The 26,930-nt window shown below is 38.1% G+C and overlaps 1 protein-coding gene across 6 annotated transcripts in view; it reads right to left on the bottom strand.

Moving 5' to 3' along the window:
* LYST (lysosomal trafficking regulator) overlaps positions 1 to 26,930 on the bottom strand; it is a 239,092-nt gene that overhangs the window by 16,378 nt on the left and 195,784 nt on the right. For 5 of the 6 annotated variants that reach the window (XM_073241262.1, XM_073241263.1, XM_073241261.1 and 2 more), the window contains 6 exons: positions 24,232 to 24,462; positions 22,163 to 22,352; positions 18,898 to 19,034; positions 16,185 to 16,283; positions 11,162 to 11,301; positions 10,783 to 10,880 (listed from right to left, as the gene is read on the bottom strand). In XM_073241262.1, coding sequence (XP_073097363.1) covers positions 10,783 to 10,880; positions 11,162 to 11,301; positions 16,185 to 16,283; positions 18,898 to 19,034; positions 22,163 to 22,352; positions 24,232 to 24,462 — 895 coding nt within the window. Of the gene's footprint in view, positions 1 to 10,782; positions 10,881 to 11,161; positions 11,302 to 16,184; positions 16,284 to 18,897; positions 19,035 to 22,162; positions 22,353 to 24,231; positions 24,463 to 26,930 lie in introns of those variants that run through there. The other variant, XR_012133309.1, reaches the window with a different exon arrangement.

Here is a 26,930-nt window from a genome sequence, read left to right as displayed (position 1 = left end):
TTCAGTTTGCTAATATTTTGTTGAGTATTTTTGCATCTACGTCCATCAGGGACATTTGTCTGTAATTTCCTTTTTTGGTGGGGTCTTTGCCTGGTTGTGGTATTAGGATTATATTGGCTTCATAGAATGAGTTTGGGAGTATTCCCTCCTCTTCTTTTTTTTGGAAAACTTTAAGGAGAATGGGTATTATATCTTCTCTGTATGTCTGGTACAATTCCGAGGTAAATCAATCTGGCCCCGGGAGTTTTGTTCTTGGGTAGTTTTTTGACTACTGCTTCAATTTCTTTGCTGGTAATTGGTTTGTTTAGATTTTGTGTTTCTTCCTCGGTCCGTCTTGGAAGGTTGTATATTTCTAGGAGGTTGTCCATTTCTTCTAGGTTTTCCAGCTTCTTAACATATAGTTTTTCATAGTAGTCTCTAATAATTCTTTGTATTTCTATTGGGTCCATCATGGTGTTTCCTTTCTGGTTTCTGATTCTGTTGAAGTGTATTGATTCTCTTTTTCTCTTAATAAGTCTGAATAGAGGCTTATCTATTTTGTTTATTTTCTCACAGAACCAGCTCTTGGTTTCATTGATTTTTTTCTATTGTTTTATTCTTCTCAATTTTGTTTATTTCTTCTCTGATCTTTATTATGTCCCTCCTTCTGCTGACTTTAGGCCTCATTTATTCTTCTTTTTCCAGTTCCGATAATTGTGATGTTAGACTATTCATTTGGGATTGTTCTTCCTTCTTCAAGTGTGCCTGGATTGCTATATACTTTCCTCTTAAGACTGCTTTCGCTGCGTCCCACAGAAGTTGGGGCTTTGTGTTGTTGTCATTTATTTCCATATATTGCTGGATCTCCATTTTAATTTGGTCATTGATCCACTGACTATTTAGGAGCGTGTTGTTAAGCCTCCATGTGTTTGTGAGCCCTTTTGCTTTCTTTGTACAATTTATTTCTAGTTTTATACCTTTGTGGTCTGAAAAGTTGGTTGGTAGAATTTCAATCTTTTTGAATTTACTGAGGCTCTTTTTGTGGCCTAGTATGTGGTCTATTCTGGAGAGGGTTCCATGTGCACTTGAGAAGAATGTGTATCCTGTTACTTTTGGATGTAGAGTTCTATAGATGTCTATTAGGTCCATCTGTTCTAGAGTGTTGTTCAGTGCCTCTGTGCCCTTACTTATTTTCTGCCTGGTGGATCTGGCCTTTGGAGACAATGGTGTGTTGAAGTCTTCTAAAATGAATGCATTGCATTCTATTTCCTCCTTTAGTTCTGTTAGTATTTGTTTCATATATGCTGGTTTTCCTGTATTGGGTGCATATTTATTTATAATGGTTATATCCTCTTGTTGGACTGAGCCCTTTATCATTATGTAATGTCCTTCTTTATCTCTTGTTACTTTCTTTATTTTGAAATCTATTTTGTTTGATACTAGTACTGCAACACCTGCTTTTTTCTCCCTATTGTTTGCATGAAATATCTTTTTCCATCCCTTCACTTTTAGTCTGTGCATGTCTTTGGGTTTGAGGTGAGTTTCTTGTAAGCAGCATATAGATGGGTCTTGCTTTTTTATCCATTCTATTACTCTGTTTCTTTTGATTGGTGCATTCATTCCATTTACATTTAGGGTGATTATAGATAGGTATGTACTTATTGCCATTTCAGACTTTAGATTCGTGGTTACCAAAGGTTTCAGGTTACTTTCCTTACTATCTAAGAGTCTAACTTAACTCACGTAGTATGCTGTTACGAACACAATTTAAAGGTTCTTTTCTATTTCTCCTCCTTTTTCTTCCTCCTCAATTGTTTATAAATCAGGTATCAAATTCTGTACTTTTTGTCTATCCCTTGATTGACTTTGGGGACAGTTAATTTAATTTTGCATTTGCTTCGTAATTAGCTGTTCTACTTTCTTTACTGTGGTTTTATTACCTCTGGTGACAGCTATTCAACCTTAGGAACACTTCCATATATAGTATTCCCTCCAAAATAGACTGTAGAGAGGGTTTGTGGGAGGTAAATTCTCTCAGCTTTTGCTTATCTGGAAATTGTTTAATCTCTCCTTCAAATTTAAATGATAATCTTGCTGGATAGAGTAATCTTGGTTCCAGACACTTGTGCTTCATTGCATTAAATATATCATGCCACTCCCTTCTGGCCTATAAGGTTTCTGCTGAGAAGTCTGATGTTAGCCTGATGGGCTTTCCTTTGTATGTGATCTTATTTCTGTCTCTGGCTGCTTTTAACAGTCTCTCTTTATCCTTGATCTTTCCCATTTTAATTACTATGTGTCTTGGTGTTGTCTTCCTTGGGTCCCTTGTGTTGGGAGATCTGTGCACCTCCATGGCCTGAGAGACTATCTCCTTCCCCAGATTTGGGAAGTTTTCAGCAGTTACCTCCTCAAAGACACTGTCTATCCCTTTTTCTCTCTCTTCTTCTTGTGGTACCCCCTATAATGCGAATATTATTCCATTTGGATTGGTCACACAGTTCTCTCAATATCTTTCATTCTTAGAGATCCTTTTGTTCTCTCTGTGCCTCCGCTTCTTTGCATTCCTCTTCTTTAGTTTCTATTTCATTTATCGTCTCCTCCAGCATATCAAATCTGCTTTTACTACCCCCCCATTGTGCTCTTCAATGATTGAATCTTTAACTGGAATTCATTCCTGAGTTTTTGGATGTCTTTCTGTACCTCCATTAGAATGTTGATGATTTTTATTTTGAACTCCCCTTTCAAGAAGAGTCACGAGGTCCATATCATTTAAATCTTTCTCGGGAGTTTTATTAATAATTTTACTCTGGACAAGGTTCCTTTGGCATTTCATGTTTGCATATGGTGCCCTCTAGTGTCCAGAAGCTCTATTCTGGAGCTGCTGAGCCCCTGAAGCAATGTCGGGGGTTGCAGGGGAGTGGTACTGGTGCCTGGGGACACCTCCCGGCTGCTGTGCCTGTCTCCACTGCCTAAGCCAGTAGGCCAGGCCCAAAGGTATAAGTTTTTGTCCCAGAGCAGCCGGATATGGATCCCTGCTTTCCACAGCAGCTGGAATCCCAGTCTCCCCAGGAACTCTGACTGTATTAACTTTCCAACCGGTAGTCATGTGAGTCTCATGAAAGCACCATGAAGTGTAGGTTTGTGCTCCCAGAGCAGATCTCAGGAGCTAGGTATTCAGAAGTCCCAAGCCTTCCACTCCCTCCCTGCTCTGTTTCTCTTCCTCCCGCTGGTGTGCTGGGGTGGGGAAGAGCTTGGGTCCCACAGACCCACAGCTCTGGTATGTTACCCCATTCGCTGAGGTCTGCTCTTTTCTCCAGGTGTGTGCAGTCTGACGCCATCCTCTTTTGTGTTGCTCTCTCAGGTCTAGTTGCACCAACTACATTTTCTAATTGTATCCAGTTTTAGGAGGAGGCCTCTGTCTCTCCTCTCATGCCACCATCTTTAATCTCTCTCTAATTATTTATTTAAAATTTTTATTTTAAAGTTACTTGGATAGCACCCACTAGGGGGTGAAGATTTTTGTTAGGCTAAATATGATAGCTTATTTCCCTTACTAGGCTATAAGAACAGGAGGATGAATTCTAATCTGGGTCATTAAACATAAATTCAGCCACTGTTTTAAAAAATTATTATTTTTATTAAGTTCTCTATATACCAAAGTCTTTTTATGACTCCTCTTACATACATATTAAGAGGCCTTAAAAAAGTTGAGAAACCCTTTTTATTCGAATTGGAAGAAAAAGTTCTAGCCAATACTCAATTATACTGTGTGCTACCTAGGGAAACCTGAATACCCTATTAGTGCGTTGGTAACTGCAGCAAAAGTAATTTTGTTTCTTGTTCCCATATGACTGGCTAATATAATATCACAGATATAAATCACCACTGGCAGTGGGAAAGTAATTAACTAGGAAACTGAGCTCCCTCAGGATCAGTCCTAACTTACCAACGTTGCCAAAACAAGAAAGTGAAGACCTCTATATAAATAATTATACCATCTCCCCAGATTCCCTCTTGATATAACATACTAAAAGCTGCTTATGTACAAATTAAGAACAATTAGAAAGTCATCAATCATTGACCACACTTATATTACCAAAGTCAACTGCTTAAGATTTTTCCCCTTAGTTATGATGATTAGGAAATATAAATGATTTCATGACATGGTTTTATGACCAGAGGCTAAGACTGTCAAATACTTCACATATGAAATCCTTAAGCATGACTGAAGGCATTATTTTTCCTGAATATAAAAGTGGATTAACACTTTAAAAAAACAACAGAACTCCAAGAGATATCTGTGGTATAATAAAAAAAAATTTTTGTCTTTGTCCCAGGCCCTGGCACAGAGCTCCTATGGCCCTTGTAGTTTACTGTCTATATGCTAATGAAATAAGCATATAAAAGACTGGGAGTGGGGGTGGGCTGGGCCTAGACAGTTTCAGGATGGGGTATGGTCATCAGAAAAACCAACCAGTTCAAGGTTTAAATTTACAGCATCTCCCCACCTCCTGGGAGGGGAGAAGGGCTGGAGACTGAGCTCAGTTACCAGTGGCCAATGATTTCCTGAATCATGCCTACATAAGGAAACCTCAGAAACCTTGAACTGTGGGGTTGGAGAGCCTCTGAGCTGACAAAAGGCCCCCTGGATCTCACCCTGTGTATCTCCTTGTTGGGCTGTTCATTTGTATCCTTTACAATAAACTATAGTAGTAAGTGTTTTACTGAGTTCTGAGAGTTGTTCTAAAGAATTTATTGAGGTAGGACATTAAAGATAGCAGCATGAGAAGTGAGACAGAAGCTTCCTCCTAAAACCACATATAATACAAAAATATAATTAATACAACTAATCCTGAAAGACTAACAGGAAAGAGGGCTGCTCCAGACTGCATACACCTGAAGAAAAGAATAAACCTCACAGAACAGGGTAACGTGCCAAAGCTGTGGCCCAGTGGGACCCACACCCTTAACCCAACCCAGCTCACCAGCGGAAGTAAGAGAAACAGAGCGGGGAGGGAGTGAAGGCCTGGGAGTGCTGAACACCTAGCTCTGAAGATCTGCTCTGGGAGCACAAACCTACATTACATGGTGCTCTTGGGATTAGAGGGGTTGGAAAGCTAAGACAGGTGGAATACTGGCTAGACAGATGCCTGTCTCTTGTGGAAAACAGGGTTCATATCCGGCTGCTATGGGACAACAGAAAGGCGGGCAGTATGAGAGACTTCCTAATAGCAAGAGGGCTGCTAAAGGGGCAAGGATGGCACAGAGCTCACTGCTGAGGAGAAAGGACAGGTAAACAAAATTGTCCAGGTGCACTCTGCACAGAAGGTTGGGAAGTTTCACGTTCTACAGGTGCTCCATCCCCCAGGCTGGCTACGCAGCTCCAAGCTCCTCCCCACCCCATGATATGCAGCCTGCTGCGCCTTCCTCCCTGACAGTCCGCACCTGGCTTGCAAACCGGCAAACCGTGCCCTGGTGTCAGGCCAGACAGAGGGAAGCCCCGCCTACAGCAGCTACAAATGCAAAGCACATAGGCTTACACCTGTGTGCTCCGCCCACTGGTTCTGGCAGTGGAGACAGGCATAGGAGCTGGGAAGCAGGAAACAGCTCTTTCCTCTCTGTAGGCACCAACACCGCTCCCCTGCAACCCCTGACATTGCTTCATGGGCTGAGCAGCTCCAGAGAGTAGAGCTTCTGGGCACAAAAGGGTGCCTCATACAAATATGAAACGTCAAAGGAACCTGGTTCAAAGCAAAACTATAAATACACCAGAGAAAGAGTGAAATGAAATCAACCTCATGAATCTTCCTGAAAGGATTTCAAAATAAAAATCATAAACATGCTCATGGAGGTATAGAAAAATATTCAAGAACTCAGGAATGAATTCTGGTTGGAGATCCAATCATTACGGAGCACGTACCAGAAATGAAACATAGATTTGAAGGTTTTAAAAGGAGATTAGATAAGGTGGAGACGATAAATGAAATAGAAATTAGAGAAGAGGAATTCAAAGAAGCTGAGGCATAGAGAGAAAAAAAGGTTCTCTAAGAATGAAAGAATACTGAGAGAACTGTGTGACCAATCCAAACAGAACAACATTCATATTACAGGGGTACCAGAAGAAGAAGAGAGAGAAAAAGGGATAGAAAGTGTCTTTGAGGAAGCAATTGCTGAAAACTTCCCCAATCTGGGGAAGGAGATAGTCTCTCAGGCCATGGAGGTACATAGACCTCCCAACACAAGAGACCCAAGGAAGACAACACCAAGACATATAGTAATTAAAATGGTAAAAATCAAGGATAAGGACAGACTATTAAAAGCAGCCACAGAGAGAAATAAGATCACATATGAAGGAAAGCTCATCAGGCTATCATCAGACTTCACAGCAGAAATCTTACATGCCAGAAGGGAGTGGCATGATACATTTAATGCAATGAAACAGAAGTGCCTCGAACCAAGAATATTTTATCTGGCAAGATTATTATTTAAATTTGAAGGAGGGATTAAACAATTTCCAGGTAAGCAAAAGCTGAGAGAATTTACCTCCCACAAACCCTCTCTACAGTCTATTTTGGAGGGACTGCTATACATGGAAGTGTTCCTAAGGTTGAATAGCTGTCACCAGAGGTAATAAAACCACAGTAAAGAAAGTAGAACAGTCAATTACTACGCAACTACAAAATTAAATCAATGACCCCCAAAGTCAATCAACGGATAGACAAAGAGTACAGAATATGATACCTAATATATAAACAATGGAGGAGGAAGAAAAAGGAGGAGAAAAAAGAACCTTTGGATTCTGTTTGCAATTGGCATACTGAGTGAGTTGAGTTGGACTCTTGGATAGTAAGGAAGTTATCTTGAACCTTTGGTAACTACGAATCTAAAGCCTGCAATGGCAATAAGTACAACCTTTCAATAATCACCCTAAGTGTAAATGGACTGAATGCACCAATCAAAGGACACAGAGTCACTGAATGGATAAAAAAACAAGACCCATCTATATGCTGCCTGCAAGAGACTCACTTTTAAACCAAAGACATGCACAGACTAAAAGTGAAGGGATGGAAAAAGATATTTCATGCAACTAATAGCAAGAAAAAAGCAGGAGTAGCAGTTCTTGTATCAGACAAAATAGACTTCAAAACAAAGAAAGTCACAAGAGACAAAGAAGGACATTACATAATGATAAAGGGGTCAATCCAACAAGAAGATATCCCATTATAAATATATATGCACCCAACACAGGAGCACCTACGTATGTGAAACACATACTAACAGATTTAAAAGGGGAAATAGAATGCAATGCATTCATTCTAGGAGTATTCAACACTCCACTCCCTCCAAAGGACAGATCAACTAGACAGAAAATAAGTAAGGACACAGAGTCACTGAACAACACACTAGAACAGATGGACCTAACAGACATCTACATAATTCTACACCCAAAAGCAGCACAATACATAGTCCTCTCAAGTTCACATGGAACATTTTCAAGAATAGATCATACGCTAGGCCACAGAAAAAGCCTCAATAAATTCAAAGCGATTGAAATTGTACGAACCAGTTTCTCAGATCACAAAGGCATAAAATTAGAAATAAACTACACAAAGAAAATGAAGAATCCCACAAACACATGGAGGCTACACAACATGTTCCTAAATAATCAATGGATTGATGACCAAATAAAAACAGAGATCAAGCAAAGAGGGAAACAAATGACAACAATAATTCAACACCACAAAAATCTGTGGGACGCAGGGAAGGCCGTGCTAAGAGGAAAGTATAATGCAATATAGGCCTACCTCTGGAAAGAAGATCAATCCCATATGAACAGTCTAAACTCACAATCAACAAAACTAGAAAAGGAAAAACAAATGAGACCCAAAGTCAGTAGAAGGAGGGGCATAATAAAGATTAGAGCAGAAATAAATAAAATCGAGAAGAATAAAACAATAGAAAGAATCAATGAAAGCAAGAGTTGGTTCTTTGAGACACTAAACAAAATAGAAAAACCCCTAGCCAGACTAATCAAGAAAAAAAGACAGTCTACAAACATAGATAGAATCAGAAATGAGAAAGGAAAAATTACTACGGATACCATAGAAATATAAAGAATTATTAGAGAATGCTATGAAAAATTATATGCTAACAAGCTGGATAACCTAGAAGAAATGGACAACTTTCTAGAAAAATACAACTTTCCAAGGATGACCCGAAAGAAAATCTGCACAGACCAATTACCAGCAATGAAATTGAATTGGTAATCAAGAAATGACCTAAGAACAAAAAAACAGCTGGCCCAGATGGCTTCACCACTGAATTTTATCAAACATTTAGTGAAGACCTAATACCCATCCTCTTTAAAAGTTTTCCAAAAAGTAGAAGAGGAGGGAATACTTCCAACTCATTCTACGAGGCCAGCATCACTCTAATATGAAAACCAGGCAAAGACACCCCAGAAAAAGAAAATTATAGAACAATATCCCTGATGAACACAGATGCAAAAATACTGAACAAAATATTTGCAAACCAAATTCAAAAATATATCAAAAAGATCATCCACCATTATCAAGTAGGATTTATTTCAGGGCTGCAAGGATGGTACAATATTAGAAAATCCATCTACATCATCCACCACATCAACAAAAGGAAGGACAAAAACCACATGATCATGTCCATAGATGCTGAAAAAGCATCTGACAAAATACAACATCCATTCATGATAAAAACTCTTAACAAAATGGGTATAGAGGGCAAGTATCTCAACATAATAAAGGCCACATATGACAAACCCACAGCCAACATCATACTTAACAGCGAGAAGCTGAAAGCCTTTCCTTTAAAATCAGGAAAAAGACAAGGATGCCCACTCTCTCCACCTGTATTCAACATAGTTCTGGAGGTCCTTCCCACAGCAATTAGACAACACAAAGAAATAAAGGGCAAAACAACCCAATTAAAAAATGGGCAGAGGATATGAAGAGACAGTCCTCCAAAGAAGAAATTCAGATGGCCAAGAGACACATGAAAAGATGCTCCACATCACTAATTATCAGGGAAATGCAAATTAAAACCACAAGGAGATATCACCTCATACCAGTAAGGATGGCCAGCATCTAAAAAACTAAGAACAGCAAATGCTGGCAAGGATGCTGAGAAAGGGATACTTTCCTACACTTCTGATAAGAATGTAAGCTAGTGTGTAGAGCAATATGGAGGTTCCTCAGGAAACTAAAAATAGACATACTATTTGACCCGGGAATCCCAATCCTTGGAATTTACCCAAAGAATACAACTTCTGAGATTCAAAAAGACATATGCACCCCTATGTTTATTGCAGACTATTTACAATAGCCAAGATATGGAAGCAACCTAAGTGTCCAATCAGTAGATGAATGGATAAAGAAGATGTAGTATATATACACAATGGAATACTATTCAGCCATAAGAAAGAAACAAATCCTACCATTTGCAACAACATGGATGGAGCTGGAGGATATTATGCTCAGTGAAATAAGCCAGGTGGAGAAAGACAAGTGCCAAATGATTTCCCTCATTTGTGGAGTATAACAAAAAAGCAAAACTGAGGGAACAAAACAGCAGCAGACTCACAGACTCCAAGAAGGGACTGGTGGTTGCCAAAGAGGAGGGGTGTGGGAGGGAGATTGGGAGGGAGAAGGGGACTGAGGGTTATTATGTTTTGTCCACACAGTATGAGGGGTCACGGGGAAAACAGTGTAGTACAGAGAAGGCAAATAATGAATCTATGGCATCTTACTGCACTAATGGACAGTGATTGCAATGGGGTATGGGTAGGGACTTGATAATATGGGTGAATGTAGTAACCACACTGCTTTTTCATGTGAATCCTTCATAATAGTGTACATCAATAATATCTTAATAAAAAAAATTTACTGAATTTGGTGGGCATCTCAGCACTCCCAAATTTCCTAACTTCAAATAGTTACTGTCAGAATTGAACTGCATTGCTGGAAAATCCATTGGTGTCACAGAACTGCATAATTGTTTGTTGTCTGTGAAGATACCACACAATTTGCTTCAGAAAAAAACAAACAATATAAAAAATGCAAGCAAAGGCTAGAGGTCCACCCACTATAAATGTGTCAAAGATATTTTACACTGAGTGGATAGAAAGATAGAGTTTTTCAAGGGATCATTAAGATCCTTACAAATAGAAATAAACATTGAAAATTTGTGAATTTTTCCAACTGTTCTTTCCTGCTGGGTACATCAAGTTTTTTAGTATATATACATGAAAAAAACCCCATAAAAATCAAAGCAAGACCTTTGATTAGGAGATATATCTGTGTCGTGTAAATTAGGAGATATATCTGTCACGTCTACTTGTCATTCTCTACTATTGTTCTCTCTCAGGAACTGGAAGACATATTCAAAGCTGATCATCCACTGATGTTTTTCATTTAGTCACGAGGAAAGTAGTAGTTAAAAAGCAGAAGCAAAAAAGTATAGAACAAAACCCAAGAAAATTCAGATAATTATGTAAATAACAATTAACTTACATGTGCTCAAATGCAATCTTACACATATCAAAGAAAGTTAAATTATGACAATGCTATCTTTTGTATAAGTTGCCAGCTAAATTGATGAACTCAGTGTTGGACCTTACTACATTTTAATGCACATACATGCTATTATCACAGCATTTAGATCTAGCAGGGCCTGAGAGAAGTATCTGATAGTGCAGCCTGTGAGGTAGCCAGCTGGCCGAATGCACTGCTGGCACAGCGGCCCTGTGCTTTGGTGTTGGGGCTAGCTCACCTGAATCACACACAGTGGCAATGTCACCTGTTGTCTCACTGGCAGAGACGGCCGTGACAGGACTTTTGTGTCCCGCCAGACTTTGTACGTAGCACAACCTGAAAGATCAAAGATGTGAATTTGCAAATAAACATTAAATATACTTATATTCTTATTTGTATAAATCTTTTCTTCAGTATATGCACTGACTATTCATAAGGCATTCCTAACTGTATCCCTAAGTGATCTTTTGATTTTAATAAGATTACAAAGGTAATGTCTGTATTTCATGCTTAAAATTATAATATAATTAAAGATACTATTTTAGTGGATCTGTTTCATACAATAAGAACTGAAGCATTAAAAATAGCTAAGTTTGGTTGGAGACCTTCTTCTGTACCTGTTTAAATCCCATATGATGCAGGTTCCATCTCTGCTCACACTTATCATTATACTGTACGGTTTGCAAACAAACAAGCTGGTTATTTCCTCTGTGTGCCCATAGAGATGTATCTGAGACTCCATTTCTATCTCTGAAGGCTGAAATTAAAAAATTAAGTATAAGACAAAAGCATTGACAAAAGATAACCTAGTGTTATCTCAAAAATAAAAACAACCTGTCTCATTTCTTTCAAACATACCATTTTTCCATCCAATTCAGTTCAACTTTTTCTAAAGAGTAACACTAAGTAAACATTAAAAAATTTTAAATTGTCCATAATTTCATCAACTAATATACATTGCATTTTTTTGTTTATTCTTGTCCAGTTTATCCAAATAAATATACATCTATTTTTTTAGTTGTGATTACTGCCATGTAATTTTGTTTTTTATTTTATTCTCTCATAAGCATTTCTACTTTTGACACTGTCTTCAAAATGATTTTCAATGTTGCTGTAATATTCTAATCAGTTAGTATGCCATAATTTACTTGAGCATCCTTTATTGATAAACATTGAAAACTGTTTCTAATTTTTTCAAAATTATAGATGTTAGAATTAAATTCTTCATGTATGAAAGTTTTGTTGCTCCTCTGAATTATTTCCTTAGAATGAATTTCCAGGATCTCACTAGTGGGTCAGTGAATATTGATAATTTTATAGTGTTTGACAGTGTACTTTTTAAAGGCATAGCACCAATTCACAATTCCACCAAAGGTGGTGTATATAATGACACATTACTTGTCAATAGCTAGGAATTGGTTGTCTAAATCAAAGGTCACAAACTGATGTTCCAAGGTCCACACTGCCTTACAGATGCAAGATGTCCCCAAAAGGTTTGACTCATTTTCACAGGGCTGTTTATTGCCATAAAGTATTTCCACTTCAAAGAATACAGAAAAGTAGACTAAGTATAACAAAAATATACACTGACCACTCAGTTAAACTACTCCTAACATTTTATATGATCACTTTATTTTTTAAATACAGAAAACATTACACATTACATAGTTTGGGTACTGTTCAACATCCCATTTCCCCTCCCCTGTCAGGAGTTCCCACTGCCCTGAATTTTGTATTTATATTTCCCACGTATGTAGAATACATGTTCTACAATATGTTACTAAAACTATGAACAACATATTGTATTGTTTTTTATGTTGATAAACTTTATATATGTGGTATTATTCTTTAGGTATCTTCTGCATTTGCTTTTTTGTTCACTATTGTTTTTGAAACATATCTGTGTTGCTATATTAGCTGAAACTCATCTATTTTAAGTGCTATGTAGTCCAGTGTTTTATTCATATAAAAATACATATTTTACACTTAGAGAATTAAATGACTAGACAACACCAGGTTCACATTCTTCCTTGGAACAACAGGCTTGAGCTGTGTAGTAGCTGCTCTGTTCAGCCAGGGCATGTGGCCTTCAACTGAACACAACCACAGCAACCAGGTGGGCTTTGAACAAGAGAGAGGGTCCTGGGTGTAGGCCCCTTCTGGCTCTCTGACTGTGACCTTTTGTGCAGGGCCAGTAGTGTGCAGGACTGAAGAGATGCGCCCAGAACCCTTTCAGACCATGCTGCAGGCTACCTGGGACCGAAGAATTCCATGCACCAAAAGCGCTAAGCCTCTTCTTTCTCTGCTTGAGCTCTGCAGCATTTGAATTTGTGACTCACCTTTCATTCTAAATCTTTGAAAATTTCCCAGGTGTTAAATGGCAATCAAGGTTGCTTTAAGTTGCATTTTCTAAAGTTTAACTTTTTCACATATTCACTTTCTTATCCATACATTTGTGTGCAGGTTTTATGTACTTGTTACTATGTTTAAAAAAATTCACTTATAGGAACTCCTCTATTTGTGGAACAGAATGCAAGTATCCTCCTTGTTTCTGCCAGATGACATGGACCGCATGCCAATCTAGGGACGCCTTATCCAAAGTTGAGTCCTGAGGTTCCCCCCAGGACAACCAGGGAATTCCAACCCAGGCTGTGGTTTCATGCAAGAGCTGAAACATATGTATGTATATATGTCATATGTATTCTTTTATTACTCCATAACCATGAATAATATTCATGGAGTAAACACAATATAGGGTCCCTGTAATGGTTGATAATTTTATATATTTTACACTTTAAAATGATCACAAGAGTTAGTGGAACTAGATGATTCTCTGATGGATCAGAAAATAATTTCTATGGGTAAAACAGGAATCTTATGGTGCCCTACTTCATTTTAAAATTGTTCTTGAATGACATACTACTATCATGGATGAACTGAATGTATATATTCTCCTATAGCCGCCACTTGAGAGAACAGAAATGTAGTTGGTCACTTATATGAAGATGACGTGGCTACACTATTTAGTACATGAAAAAATGACTCAAGCAACTATTTTAAAATCACACCACTTTTAGAAAACATTCTTTTCTAATATAAAAATGGCTTATAGATAACAATTCCTTATAACAAGTCAACTTATTCATCAATACCTGGAATGCACTTAGAAGGCTATCTTGGGAGATTCAACAGAAACTTACAAAGCTCAAAGATATGCTTCACTAGCTAAGGAAGGTATTTCATAAGAGGCCCTTGAAAATATTTTCAACAATTATTTTGGTCATACATTAATGGAACTTGAGGAATCTTTCTTTTGTCTATGTTAAAGCCAACACCGATGGGAACATAAATGCTTTTAGAACCATGGCATTCAGTGGGTTGGGAGAACAGAAACTAGTGAACATGAGGTGCTTCCTGCTAATCTCACAGGTGCAGGCTCAGAACTGCAGCTTTAGGGACACCAAAATGGTGAGACGGTCCTGGAGAAAAGGCAACCAGGACATCTACAAAAACTGAAGTCACCTCCCCTTAAAACAAACAATGACAAAAAGATGCAGTTTTGGATACCGTTTAAATAGTAACTGTAAATCTAATGGCTTGATTGCCTAATACTATTATACTTTGGAGAAAAAGAAAACCCTTATAAATAAGCTAAAAATCTACTTTCAGGCAAATATATAACAAAGGAAGTATAAGCAAGATAAGATTTCACAAGTCTATAATAACTTCAAATCTAAAAGAAGCATGTCTTGTTATATTCAAATTATAACAGCCACACTTCTGGTCTGCTCTATTCAAAGCTATGCTGTGCACAACTACTCCTATACTGATAACTTCATCTCTCTGTTTAACTTGTACTTTATACTGTATTAGTGTACAATTAAAATTTTAAATATAGGGAGAATGAAAGTAACAAAAATGAAGAACAAGGCTGTTCAAAGTGTTGAGAAAAGCAACAGGAAATAAAAAGCTAAAGATGAACCTAGTTTTAAATAGGTGTTTCTGGCATGGTGCAAAATTATCTAAGTACACAACAGACTGCTGTAGTAGTGGTGATTAGAACATATTTGGAGGAAAAGGAAACAGAAGGGTGAGCTCAGAAAATGAAAGGTGATGGCAGCAGTGAATATTAGGGGTGTTATAAAATCAACACCCATTATGAGGCCTTTGAGAGTAAAAAGGAGCATAAAGGAGTCATTCCAAAAGCTAAGATACTTCTTGGCTGGTGGTCTCAGCATTCATCATTATAGGTGGCATATTAGAGTCTTACTTTTCCAGCCTACTTTTGCCACTCCTTCCCAGCATGTTATACTCTAAACTGCATATAAAAACTCTTTGCCATCCCCTCATTACCATGCCTTTGATTCCGTGTTGCTTTCCTTTGCCTGAAATATTTTTTCCTCTTTTCTCTGTGTAGTAAAATGAATCTTTAAGATCCAGCTCAAGTGTAATTTTTCTGGCCCCTGGACATCTGGTTGGTCCCTCTTCTGTGCTATTCTAACCAGCATGTGAATCTTCCTTAGAGCACACACTTCGCTGTTCTGTAATGATCTGTACGTGCCTGTGTCTGACACTAAGGCACCGTCCTGACAGCCTGCCACATCACTGCAGTGGCCTTCTAACTGGTGTCCTTGCCTTGGCTCTCCTATTCCTTTTAAGTGCTTCTCCTTGTAGGCTTCACAGTGTTCTTCCTAAAGTGCTGACTGGATCATATTATTCCTGCTGGAAACATTTTAATGGTTCCTTATGCTAAGGAACAGAAACAATATGATGGTCACATTTACACCCCAAGGATCATGGCAGAAAACCTTAACAAGGGCTTAAAAAGGAATAAACTTGGACAGAAAAGTAAGAGGAATCTAGCATCACCCTACAATAGGAATACACGTTTCACCCAATAAAACATATTTAACAATATAATGGAGAAAATTGTAATGGAAAAAAAAGCACAGAGGAAGTTCTAGATTGGAGTGATAATTACTGACTTACCACCCCAAATATGCCACTTATCCTTAATGGCACCACAGACAGTTGATTCAAGAAAGGAACAACAGTAAATTAACAGGATTATTGCATAGTGTATCTTCTTTTCTTCACTAGAGTGTTTTATAATTTAACTCACAAATCTTGAGGATTCAGTGAATGGCTAAAAGAAAATTTTTCTAGTGATAGAAATGAAGATGAGCTAGTTGAATTTTGTTGACAGCTAATTTATCTGGAGAGTGTGAGAGTATATTAAGAGAGTGTAAGATTGCTCATCATTGTAGTTTGAGATTTCACAGAATCTTGCTCCTAAGCACTGAAGTGGATACTGAGAATACAGTTATGCAAGCATCAAAACGTCATGAAAAAGCCTAACACAAAACAGATCCTAACTCAAAATACTGCCTCTGACGCACAAAAATAAAACCTTTTAAATTATTTTTGCATATTTCAATATAATTATTGTGATCCAGACAAACCTAAAATGAAAGAGTTAGATATGTGACCTTTCACATTCTAAGGGCTTATGTGAAGAAAAGATTGAAGTACAAAAATTTTAACTTACTCTTAAACAAGGTAAATTATGCCTCATAAAGGTTTTCTTGCCCTCCTAATGTGAAATTCCCAAAGTACCCACCAAGCGAGTCCAGGACCTACCGTGCTGCTCGTCAGCCTATTTGTATAGGCAGTGATGACACCACACTTGCTCCCAGTAAACAGCTGGCAACCATCAGGGACCCAAGCACAACTAGTCACCTTTGAAAAAGGATGGAGTCAAAGAGTATCATGTTTAAAAGCATAAAATGCTTCTCTGACCACTCTTTAACAAATACATAATCACAATATGTAAGGTAAATTGTTAACCTGAAATAATTAGAATGGTGTCGGATATAATAGAGCCAGGTGTCTTAAAAGTTGTTTTCAAATTAAAAGATATTGCACTGCATTGTCCATGATTTTACGTTTCTCTGTACACACATATACAGCTATTTGCTCCTTAGAAATTTAAGCAAAGTGATCCAAATTGACTAGATCCAAGGTTAAGTATGTGCATGATATATGTGTATGTGGGAATGTTTCACACATTTGCCTGATTTTAATTTTTTTTCTGTTTTTGGTGGGAAAACCAGGTAAACAGAGATATTGTTTCTAACAGTTCTAAACATTGTTAAATAGAAGGAAAGACAAATGTGGAGAAAAAGCTGGGATTGTTCCCTTGGGATTATAAGCCTTTCAGTCCTATCCATGGAGGCACTCTTCAAGGTCAGTTCAACTCTGCTTGGCCTGATGAGTCTTCCCCTGGGTACTAGCTGACCCCCAGGGCCACGTGCATGGCAACTGTTGCCCCTGCCCTGCCTCCTTGCACTCCTCCTTTCTGCCTCCCCACACAGCAGTCCCCACTGAGAAGACAGGGTCAGCCGTGGACCTCTGCCCCTTCCTCCTTTGGGCCTCAAAGTGTCTTGTAGCTTCTCCTGATTTAAAGGAGGAAGTTTCTCTGTTTTCAAAGGCCAGTCCCACCCCACTTCCAATGTCCCTTAGAATCCTTGTCCTCTCTCAGAATTCCAGTCTTTTGCTGACGTCTTCCCTTGGACCTACAAATATGCCAAGATAATGCTGCCTTAAAAACGGACTTTCTTTGGTTCTGGCTCGACTTAACTCCTAACTTAGGTCCAGTGGATCCAATTTTATTTCTGAGTTTCTTTATAGTCCCAACTATGGTAAGGATTGAAATTTTTTAACTTTTATTCTTTCTTAGAGGTCTTCCAAAGAACAGAGAAAATGTACCTATTTTTCATATATAGGAAAAATTATTGTGTCTACTGAACTCTTTTATAAACCTAAGTTACATTACATGATTTTAATAATCTTGTTTGTCCTCTACCTTGAAGTATTTTTCTATTATTCTAGGAATCATTTCATCACTATTCATCAATCACTCACAACTATGCTAAAACAAAACAAACAAAATAATAAAATGGAAGAATGATAGATATCCTGGAAGGATGATGTAATATGTGAAATAAACCATCATTTTTTGTTTTCTTATTGCTTTGTCTAAAGAACATTGTCATGTTTCAAGAAAGTATAAAAGAGGGCTGCAGACACCATTTCTGTAGTCTGTTTTCAGGTTCATTGAACACAGCTGGGAATTCAGAATTTTTCATTCTCTACTGATAACAGAAAAGAGAATAAATTAAGGAGGTCAATCAGAAGGTGTAGGTGAAGAGACAGGACTCGAATCTCTAATGATGATGATAGAATTCAACATGTAAGTGAAATATGTAATATGGAAAGTGTAAGTGTTCCTATGATAATACCCTAGATGTATTTTCTCAAACTAAAGAACTAATGAGTGAAGTACACATTCCTAAGGCTGAAAATGAAATATGCTGCTCTCATCCCGCTTGACCAAAACTACTTTATCACACAGTACTTTGCTTAAAAAATCTGGACTACTCTGTTGTGCTTAAGATTTATGAGAGAATTCCTTAATCTTTTATGATGTTTGTGTGTGAAACTTTAGCAAATGATAGAAATAATTTTGTAATGCTTAAATTCTTATTAAATTTCTAATAAGGTTGCTTTTCACTGCCTTTCATTCTTACTTTTCTTAGTTTAGGATAAGCCAGATAACTGTTCTCCTTTATCTCACTGCCAAAAATTTTTACAAAGTAGCATACTCTGTTTTTAAAGTGCTCATGGAATGGGGATACATGTTAGAACACATGAATAGGCAGCAGATGTTACACAGGTAATGAAGGTCAGAAAATAGTAAAAGAAATTCCTATGGAAAGATAGTCAAAGAAATAGGTTTAACATACAACTTAGTTCCAGAAAAAGTTGTGGCAGTATTGTGCGTGTGTGCATGCGTATGGTGTTTAATAGCTTACAAAGTACTTGCACAAACAGTGGGTAAATTTTACCAAATCCCTGAGAAAGAGTAGTGAGGGTGCTGTTATCCCAGCTTTATAGAGGAGGAAAGAAACTCTTGTGTGGTGAGATCAGGTAACTTGTCAAAGGCTACACAGTAAATCACTAACACAAATTACAGGCTTTCATTAGGTTGGGTGCTCCTTCTGCCACGTGATGCCTGATTATACAGTCCACTCAGGAAAATCCAGGTGTAGAAGATGGCACTCTGGCTATAGAAAATTATGTAGTGACAAAGGGCAAGTTAACAGGGCTGATTTTATTCAAACACGAGGCCGTTAGCTGCTGCTGAGTAAGAGATTATGGTAACTGTCTCAGTAAGACCTTGAGCAGAAGACTGGGGACACTGTCTAAACAGTGGTAGTTGGGAAGTCTGTAAGCATTGTAAACCAGGCACGTGTCCAGCATAAGCAGCTCACCTCGACTAAATGCAGTTTACCTGATATTGCTGTGAACTTTGTATAAAGTTTATTGGAGGCTCGCTTTGTTTACTCTTCAGCCTTAAAATGTTATCAGCATATCCCCAGCTCAGGATGGCTGACCACTGAATGTCTGTACTGTTCATGCTTCTCACACCTCGAGAAGGAGAAATGAAAGCATCAGACTGCTGCAGCCCAAGTGTTATTTGACAGCCTTCAAAAATGGCTGGCTAACAGCAGAGGTTTACATAGCAGAACACATATCATTCTAGTGCAAAATCATCATTATATCCATAAGATGGACTGATTTACATAGTTTTATTCCTTTAATGCTAATGGGATTCTAAGGATGGAACTGCATTCTTTTTCACTGGCAGTGCTTTGGTTGGGATTTTATTTAAAACTAAAATTTCTGATAAGAAATTTTTATAAAAGACAGTGATAGTCAAGCTTAGTCTATTCATGTTTTGCAACACCCTATTTTTAAAAATAAATGTGAACCAGATACCATTTAAATAACTTTTTAGATAGACCCTGCAGAAAAACCCAAATGGACAATTATTAAAGTGAACATAGAGAAGTGGCACCCACCCTGAGATGGGAAAACTCAACAGGTTCACCTGTAAGGACTGCACATGGCAGACCTTCATCTAGTAAATGTCAGTTCTTTTCTCTTTGCCTCTGTCTTTTTTACATAGTATTATGTCCTTTTGGGATAAAGATTTGGACATTTGACATCCCCTTTAGGTACTGATCTATGCCTGAAGATAGCTATGCAGCATACATGCTCTAACTGGTGGGCACTTCGTGCTTGGCACACTTTAAACTCCACAAGAGAGAGAGACTGCTTTATTTATTCCAGTATCTAGCATAATACCCAGCAAATAGAGGAATAAAACAAATAAATATTTGTTGAATGAATCAACAGCACATTGAACATGAAATTCACAAATCTACTTTTGTTGAGTATAATACTAAATGTTGACATCAGTTTTTTAATAAAGGAAATGGGATATACTCACTAAATAAAAGCTCCTCTAAGTATTAGCTTTTAGGGAAAGGCATTATATTTCATGAGTCTCAGGAGTTCTTAAATTCTACCAATAATGACTGGCATGTGGCAGATGCTCAATCAACCAAGTGCTCCATGAACCAAATAAAGTTAGTAATTGTTCCCAGTTTCTCATAACAGCCATACAAGATGTACCATTTTCTTTGAACAAAACGAACTTCTCTTTTACTCTTAAAGACAGTGGATCTTAAACAGGAGTTTGCAAGAAAATTGCTGTTTCTGTATGTGTAGGCTTGGACTCAAGCCCCAGAAATTCTGGTGTAGTGTATCTCAAATGGGACCCAAGCAAGTGTATTTTGAAAAAGAGCACCTCAGGCAATTCCAAGGCACAGTCAGTTCTAAGTAATTGGCCTATACTGGATTTAAGATAATCGAAACCACTTCAGTTCAGTTGTTACATTGTACTACACACTTATAATTGGCAAAAATACACTTATTTGTTCAGCATTTTGCTGCAGTGAATACATGACCTTTCACCTGCAAGCTGCACTCTTCGTTTGTCCCTGCCAGGTTCCACAGAATACCTATGTGGACTGCCATGTGCTGGGTACAGAGTGAACACTCATGTGGTCCCTGACTCCAGCATGCTGACAGCCAGTCCGATGGACATTTACTGAGCACTTAGAATGCATCTGGCACTGTGCTAATCATTCCCTATATGGTTTCATTTAATCCTTACAGTAAGTTACTCTGTGAGGTGAATCCTTTTGTTATTTTCATTTTATAGACCAAGAGCCAGGGTCTGGAAGGTGTAATTTCCTCAAGCTCACACAACTATTAAGTAGCTAAGCTGGGATGCAAATTCAGGCATTGGGCCTCCCAAGGCCATCACTGTGGTATTACACCACTTTCCTGGACATAGCAAGATTCTGACAAATCCCAAATACATTCCACAAGGAAATAAAAATTAATTTGAATGAATGCCATTAAGGGAACACTAAGGGCTTGTGACTGTAGTGGCACAAATAAGATAGGCTGACAATTATATTTGACATTTAAGACTCATCATGCTAAGTGATAATACCTTTCTTTTATGCTCAACTGAAATAAACTTCAATCTCCTCTTCATTAATTTCTTAAAGGTAAATTTATTCACACATTTTACTACTATAACTAGTATGAATAGTCAATTACTTGTGACATACCTTACAATTAATTACAATATACTAGTGATAGTAAACCACTTATGCCACAGCAACTATGATTAAACAGATTTACCTTATCCTATAAATTCACTAAACTTGGATAAAATGGTATGCAGACTCTTTCACTTCTACAACTATAAATGCAATTACTTATTTCATGGTGGAGTTAAAAGTCGGAGGAACTGTGCAGTCTTGCCAGCACACTTCATTTCTTCGAGTGACTGATGTTTGGCAGTACTGGTATCCTCGTACTGCAGGGCCATGTGCGGTGAAGGCTATATGGGTGGTGAGGAATGCAGTGCACAGAAAGGTATGCTAAACACTAACAGTGTGGACTGCTAGGGGCATCTAGGTAGCATCCTGGCTTGCAGACAAATTGGCACACACCTGATGTGAACAGGTGAGTGCCCCTAGTCATTCATGTTAGTGCCCAAAGCTCATGCCATTAAGTAGGGAGACTTCTTCTGCACTTAAGTGAAATGGTCATTTTGGAAGATCTGAGGGATTATTTGAGTGGAACATGCCCCTCGTTTTCCACTGTGTAGGTGTTTAGAAACAGGAAGCGGGCCTCTGCTGCACTCTTCTTCCATGTGCTGCTTTTCATGAGTCAGTACGTAAAAAGTGAGAAAAAGATTGTTTTCCAGGCACATGTATTTTTAAAACCAGTTTTCAGGGCTGTCATGATGTCCTTGTTTTGTCTGTTTTAATTTCATGACTACATATTCTAAAGTACTAGATTTGCTGGTCAAATAAATCTGTCTATTCTGGGATTCAAGAGCCTCAAAGTATACATTTCTATAAAACTGATAATGCTTTCATCTTGTGAGCATAATCATTTACTCTTATCTCCTTTGATGACTCCTCTCATCTGCATGCAATTCCCATTTTTTTCATGTATTATGTTTTAATTCCTACTTTGCACTAAATAACTACAAATTTGAGCAAGAGTTTTCCACCAAGGACTTAGAAAACTTAGAAATAAAACAAAATACCATCACAGATAAGATGGAAACATTCAACTCTCATGCAGGATATACCTAGAATAATTTTCATTATGTTTTATTTTACCTTGTTCTTTGCTGTATGTCATTAGAAGACAGAAATTTTGGGACAAACCACAGATTGCTCTGGTGGGCAGAGCCTGGAGAGAACCAAATCTTTCTCCATGGGGCTGGCTGAAGCAGACCACAGGTACTGGAGCACTTGGGGAACCCACATACTCCCCCCACTTCAAGCCTTTTATCCATGACAAAGGACTCTAAAACCGAGGAAAGGAAAAAAACATGATTTTTCTAAAAGAAGGTAGTAAACACAGACTTACTTGTAATTTAACTTCTAAACAAAGAGAAAGAAACCTGATTATAAGCCCTTTGTGGGCGAGAATTATTTAATACTTGTTTATTTCCCCCATGCTTAGCATATAGAAATACAAGTTTCTTGTTACTGGACACACAGATGAACAGGACAAAGCCCCAGTCCCCCTGGCACTGCATTATACTTGTGATGGGTGCAGAAATGAAATAAACAAATACATATGCAACATGTCAGGTGGTAAAAGTGCTCTGAAGAAAAACAATGGGGAGGAAGACTGAGAACCATGGAGCTGTTATTTTAGGCATGTGGATGAGGGCAGACCCTGAGGAGGAGTGGGGTGAGGGCAGACCGTGAGGGGGAGTGGGGTGAGGGCAGACCCTGAGGAGGAGTGGGGTGAGGGCAGACTGTGAGGGGGAGTTGGGTGAGGGCAGACCGTGAGGGGGAGTGGGGTGAGGGCAGACCGTGAGGGGGAGTGGGGTGAGGGCAGACTGTGAGGGGGAGTGGGGTGAAGGCAGACTGTGAGGGGGAGTGGGGTGAGGGCAGACCGTGAGGGGGAGTGGGGTGAGGGCAGACTGTGAGGGGGAGTGGGGTGAGGGCAGACTCCCTTAGCAGATGGCATCCAAGTAGAGACCTGAATGGCATGAGAGAGGAACCTGAGGCTGTATTTGGGAACAGTCATTCCAGTTGGAAAGAACAGCGAATGTGAAGGCCCTGAGGTGAGGATGAGGCAGGTGAGTACCACATCCCCACTGCAAGCAGATAGGCTGCTCAGATCATTTATATATAGCATTTAAAACAGGTTATTTTTTTGAAATAAGAATAGTGGTGAATTTAATAGCACTTACTACTTTTCAGGGATGTGATATTAAGTTATTTTGATATGTTAAAATAGTAGATTCTAATTAAAATAATGACTGGTAATAATGGCTAAAATGTTTTGTGGGTCTTCAAAATCTTGAGTTAAATTGACAAGTAAACAAATATAGCTTTCAACTATAAAACACAACATTGCTGATCTGATTTCAACAAAACCACATTGTCTAGCATACTGACGTTTTAAATTTGAGTTTTACTAATTATATAACTTCGCTTGTATTTAAGATGCAAATTTGAAACGTAAGCTATAAGCACAAGTATTTTACATTTAATATTCTATTTGTGTTTTACATTTAGTGTACTTAAGTAATATTATTATATAAACTGATTGTGAAAACCTTCGTCTCTGAAGTGGAATCACAGATGAGGGCAGAGATGCGCTGCTGCTTTGCTTCTCTCGGAGGTCCTTGCTGGGATCCCCTCTGCAAACTTCTCTACCATTTTACACTTCATGGTCTCCCATCTTATGTTGCTTTTATAATGAACAATTTAGTTGGATACCAGAATTCATCTTACTCTTAAGGTTTGGTTTGCTTTACTTTTTCATTTCAAAGTAAAAGTTATACCTATTCCTATTTTAAGGGGCAAAACAGTGCAATGCTTTTTATCATTACAATCTGGGGAGGCCGAAGAAATATGTAAGGTTTCCCCTTAACTGTAAGCCACAACATTCACACTTCTGGGCAGGGCTTTTGTTGAAGATGATAACCAGGACCAAGCTCTGCATGTCTGCACTGGGATACCCACACTCAGACTTTATTACCACTAACACAGCATTGGCTACACACAGAACATTACCATCAGCTGATGTGTCTGTGCTCATTGGCTGGTGCCTACTCTCAGTCTGGGACCAGGCTTTCATCTTAGTGTCCCTAGGCCTGGGAGAGGGCCTGACATTTCAGGAGTTGAATCAGTTTTTGCTTTCTATTGAAATTCGAATGACATACCGGATAGGTAATTTCTTTGACTTGTTCTCGAGTTTCTCTGAAAGCAAACTGCACTAACAACCCCACAGCAGCAGGGAGCTCTCCTTCAATATTGAGCCTGGATCCAGGTCTGCTCACATGGGCTGACTGGAAGAGCTGACGAGGGGTCTGGCCATAGGTTTTTATCATGGTTTCTAGAGCTCGTCTCTGAACTGGATCTTCCACTGCAGAGACATCCATTCCAAAATATGTCTGAAGAGTAAAAGAGAACAAGAGATAGGTAAAAAGGAAGGCTTGGCAATAACAACAAAGGGAAAAACAACTAGTTTTGTTCTCTAGGCAATGGTTTACTCTGCTCTATTTCCAATGGAAGTGACTTTTAAATGTTTTTAATCAGGTTAGTAATCATCAATGGTCTCACTGAGATCAGAATAGGAGTAGCATTCAGTGATGTTTCTGAATGGGTGAATGAATATAGTGTTATTTGATTGGTGCTAATGTTTATAAAATTGATTTTTAATTTAAGAGCAGAGAATATCATATGAGACTTTGTGTGCCTGCAGAGCAAAAGAAATCATAAACAAAATGAAAAAGCAAACTATGAATGGGAGAAAAATATTTGCAAATCATATATCTGTAAGGGGTTAATATCTAAAATATGTAAGAGTTCAACAACAAAAAATTTAAAAATCCAATTAAAAAATGGGCAGAGAAGACTTGAATAGACGTTTTTCCAAAGAAGACATACAGGTACATGAAAAGATGCTCAATATCATTAATCATTAGGGAAATGCAAGTCAAAACAATGGGATTATCACACCACATCTGTTAGAATGTCTAATGTCAAATGACAAGAAATAACTAGGTTGGTGAGGATGTGGAGAAAAGGGAACCTATGTGTACTGTTGGTGGAAATGTAAATTGGTGCAACCCCAATGGAAAATAGTATGGAGTTTCCTCAAAAAATTAAAAATAGAATTACCATATGATCCAGTAATTCCATTTCTGTGTATTTATTACAAAAATGAAAACACTAATTTGAAAAGATATATGCATCCTGTTTATTGTAGCATTGGTTGCAATAGCCAAGATATGGAAACGACCTAAGTGTCTGTTGATGGATGAATGGATAAAGAAAATGTGGGGTGTGTGTGGCACACACATACACACACACACACATGCACAATGTATAAAAAAATGAAATCTTGTAACAACATGATGGACTTTGAGGGCATTATACTAAGTGAAATAAGTCAGGTAGAGAAAGACAAATACTGTCTGATCTCACTTATATGTGGAATCTAAAGAAACAAGAAAAACAAGCTTATAGATACACAGAACAGATTGGTGGTTACCAAAGGGACAGTGTAGGGGATGAGGAAAATAGATGAAGGGGGTCAAAAGGCACAAATTTCCAGTTATGAAATAAATTAATCTGGAGTATGTAATGTTTTCCATTGTGTATCTGTTAAGTTGCTAACAGAGTAAATGTTAAAAGACCTCATCACAGGGAAAAAAATTTGTAACTATGTATGGTGACAGATGTTAACTGGACCTACTGTGATCATTTTGCAATCATTATGTTGTACACTGGAAACTGATTAAAATGCTATACGTCAATTACATGTTAATCATTATGTTGTACACTGGAAACTGATTAAAATGCTATATGTCAATTACATCTAAATTAAAAAAAAGAAAAACCAAATGAGGTTTTTCTTTAGTCTTGTCTTTCAGAGAGGATTGATGAAAAAATAACCAAGATTTTCAATTAAGTCTACCTAAAATAACTCAGCTTCTACAGGCAGATTACTAGGTGGCTGTAATTTTTCTGTAGCTGCCTGTCAGATATAGGTCATAAAGCTAGAGTCAAGGTGTTAGTCAACATCATTTCAGGGGGTCAACCAAATTGAGAGAGACAATAGAAATTTCATCTGTATGGTCATGCAGAGTCTGAAGAAAAGTATTTTCTTCAATTTGTAAAAATGAGGACTAGAAGTTCAAAGCCATTTGTATTTGCCTGAAATTATGTGATATCCAAATGCTCTTTTGTTCTTTGACATAAATACACTCAAAGAGTCTGATTTCTCTCTCTTAAGACACAGTGGCTGGTTTCACAGGACAACCTTTTGTTGTTCACTCAGATTTGCCATCTTGAAGATGCCTACAACTATCAACTAGTGAAGCACATTTTCTTACATATATAGACAGTAAGGAACCTAGATTTCTGTATGTTTATATCTTTCCTCTTTTCTGGGTTGAAGAATCAGGAATCTGCATACTAGTATCAAAACTCAAGCAAAGTCTGTCTGATTTCCATCCTGTAAGCTCAAGAGGAACACCTCATGCTTATTTATCTGTGGAGGGGATAAATTTAATTTTGACTTCCTCTCTGTGTTTGCTTGGCAAGTTTTCACATATATTGCTGAAAGTGACTAGAAGTTGGCAGTGAGAAGGCTAAGCTATCGCTTTATGTTAGCCTCCCTGGGCCAACTTGGCAGCCTGTCAATGGAGGCAAAAGGCCAGCTTCACCTCCTGTGCAGGAGGCAGAAGACTGCGTGGAAAACCAAGTCAACATATTCCACATTTGCCAAAACACTGCAGAGAGGTTGGCACAATTCATGTCCAGGTGAATGGTGTCTTCCATGCTATCACCTCTCTAGGACTTGAAGCTAAAGAGAAAGGAGGCTCACAGTAATAATCAAACTGGAAGAGGAGTA

The sequence above is a fragment of the Manis javanica genome, chromosome 7 (genome assembly GCF_040802235.1).
Source record: "Manis javanica isolate MJ-LG chromosome 7, MJ_LKY, whole genome shotgun sequence".
In the NCBI taxonomy this organism is placed as follows: domain Eukaryota; kingdom Metazoa; phylum Chordata; class Mammalia; order Pholidota; family Manidae; genus Manis; species Manis javanica.
Note: the sequence above shows the minus strand (reverse complement) of the source record. Positions and strands in the feature narration are given on the sequence as shown.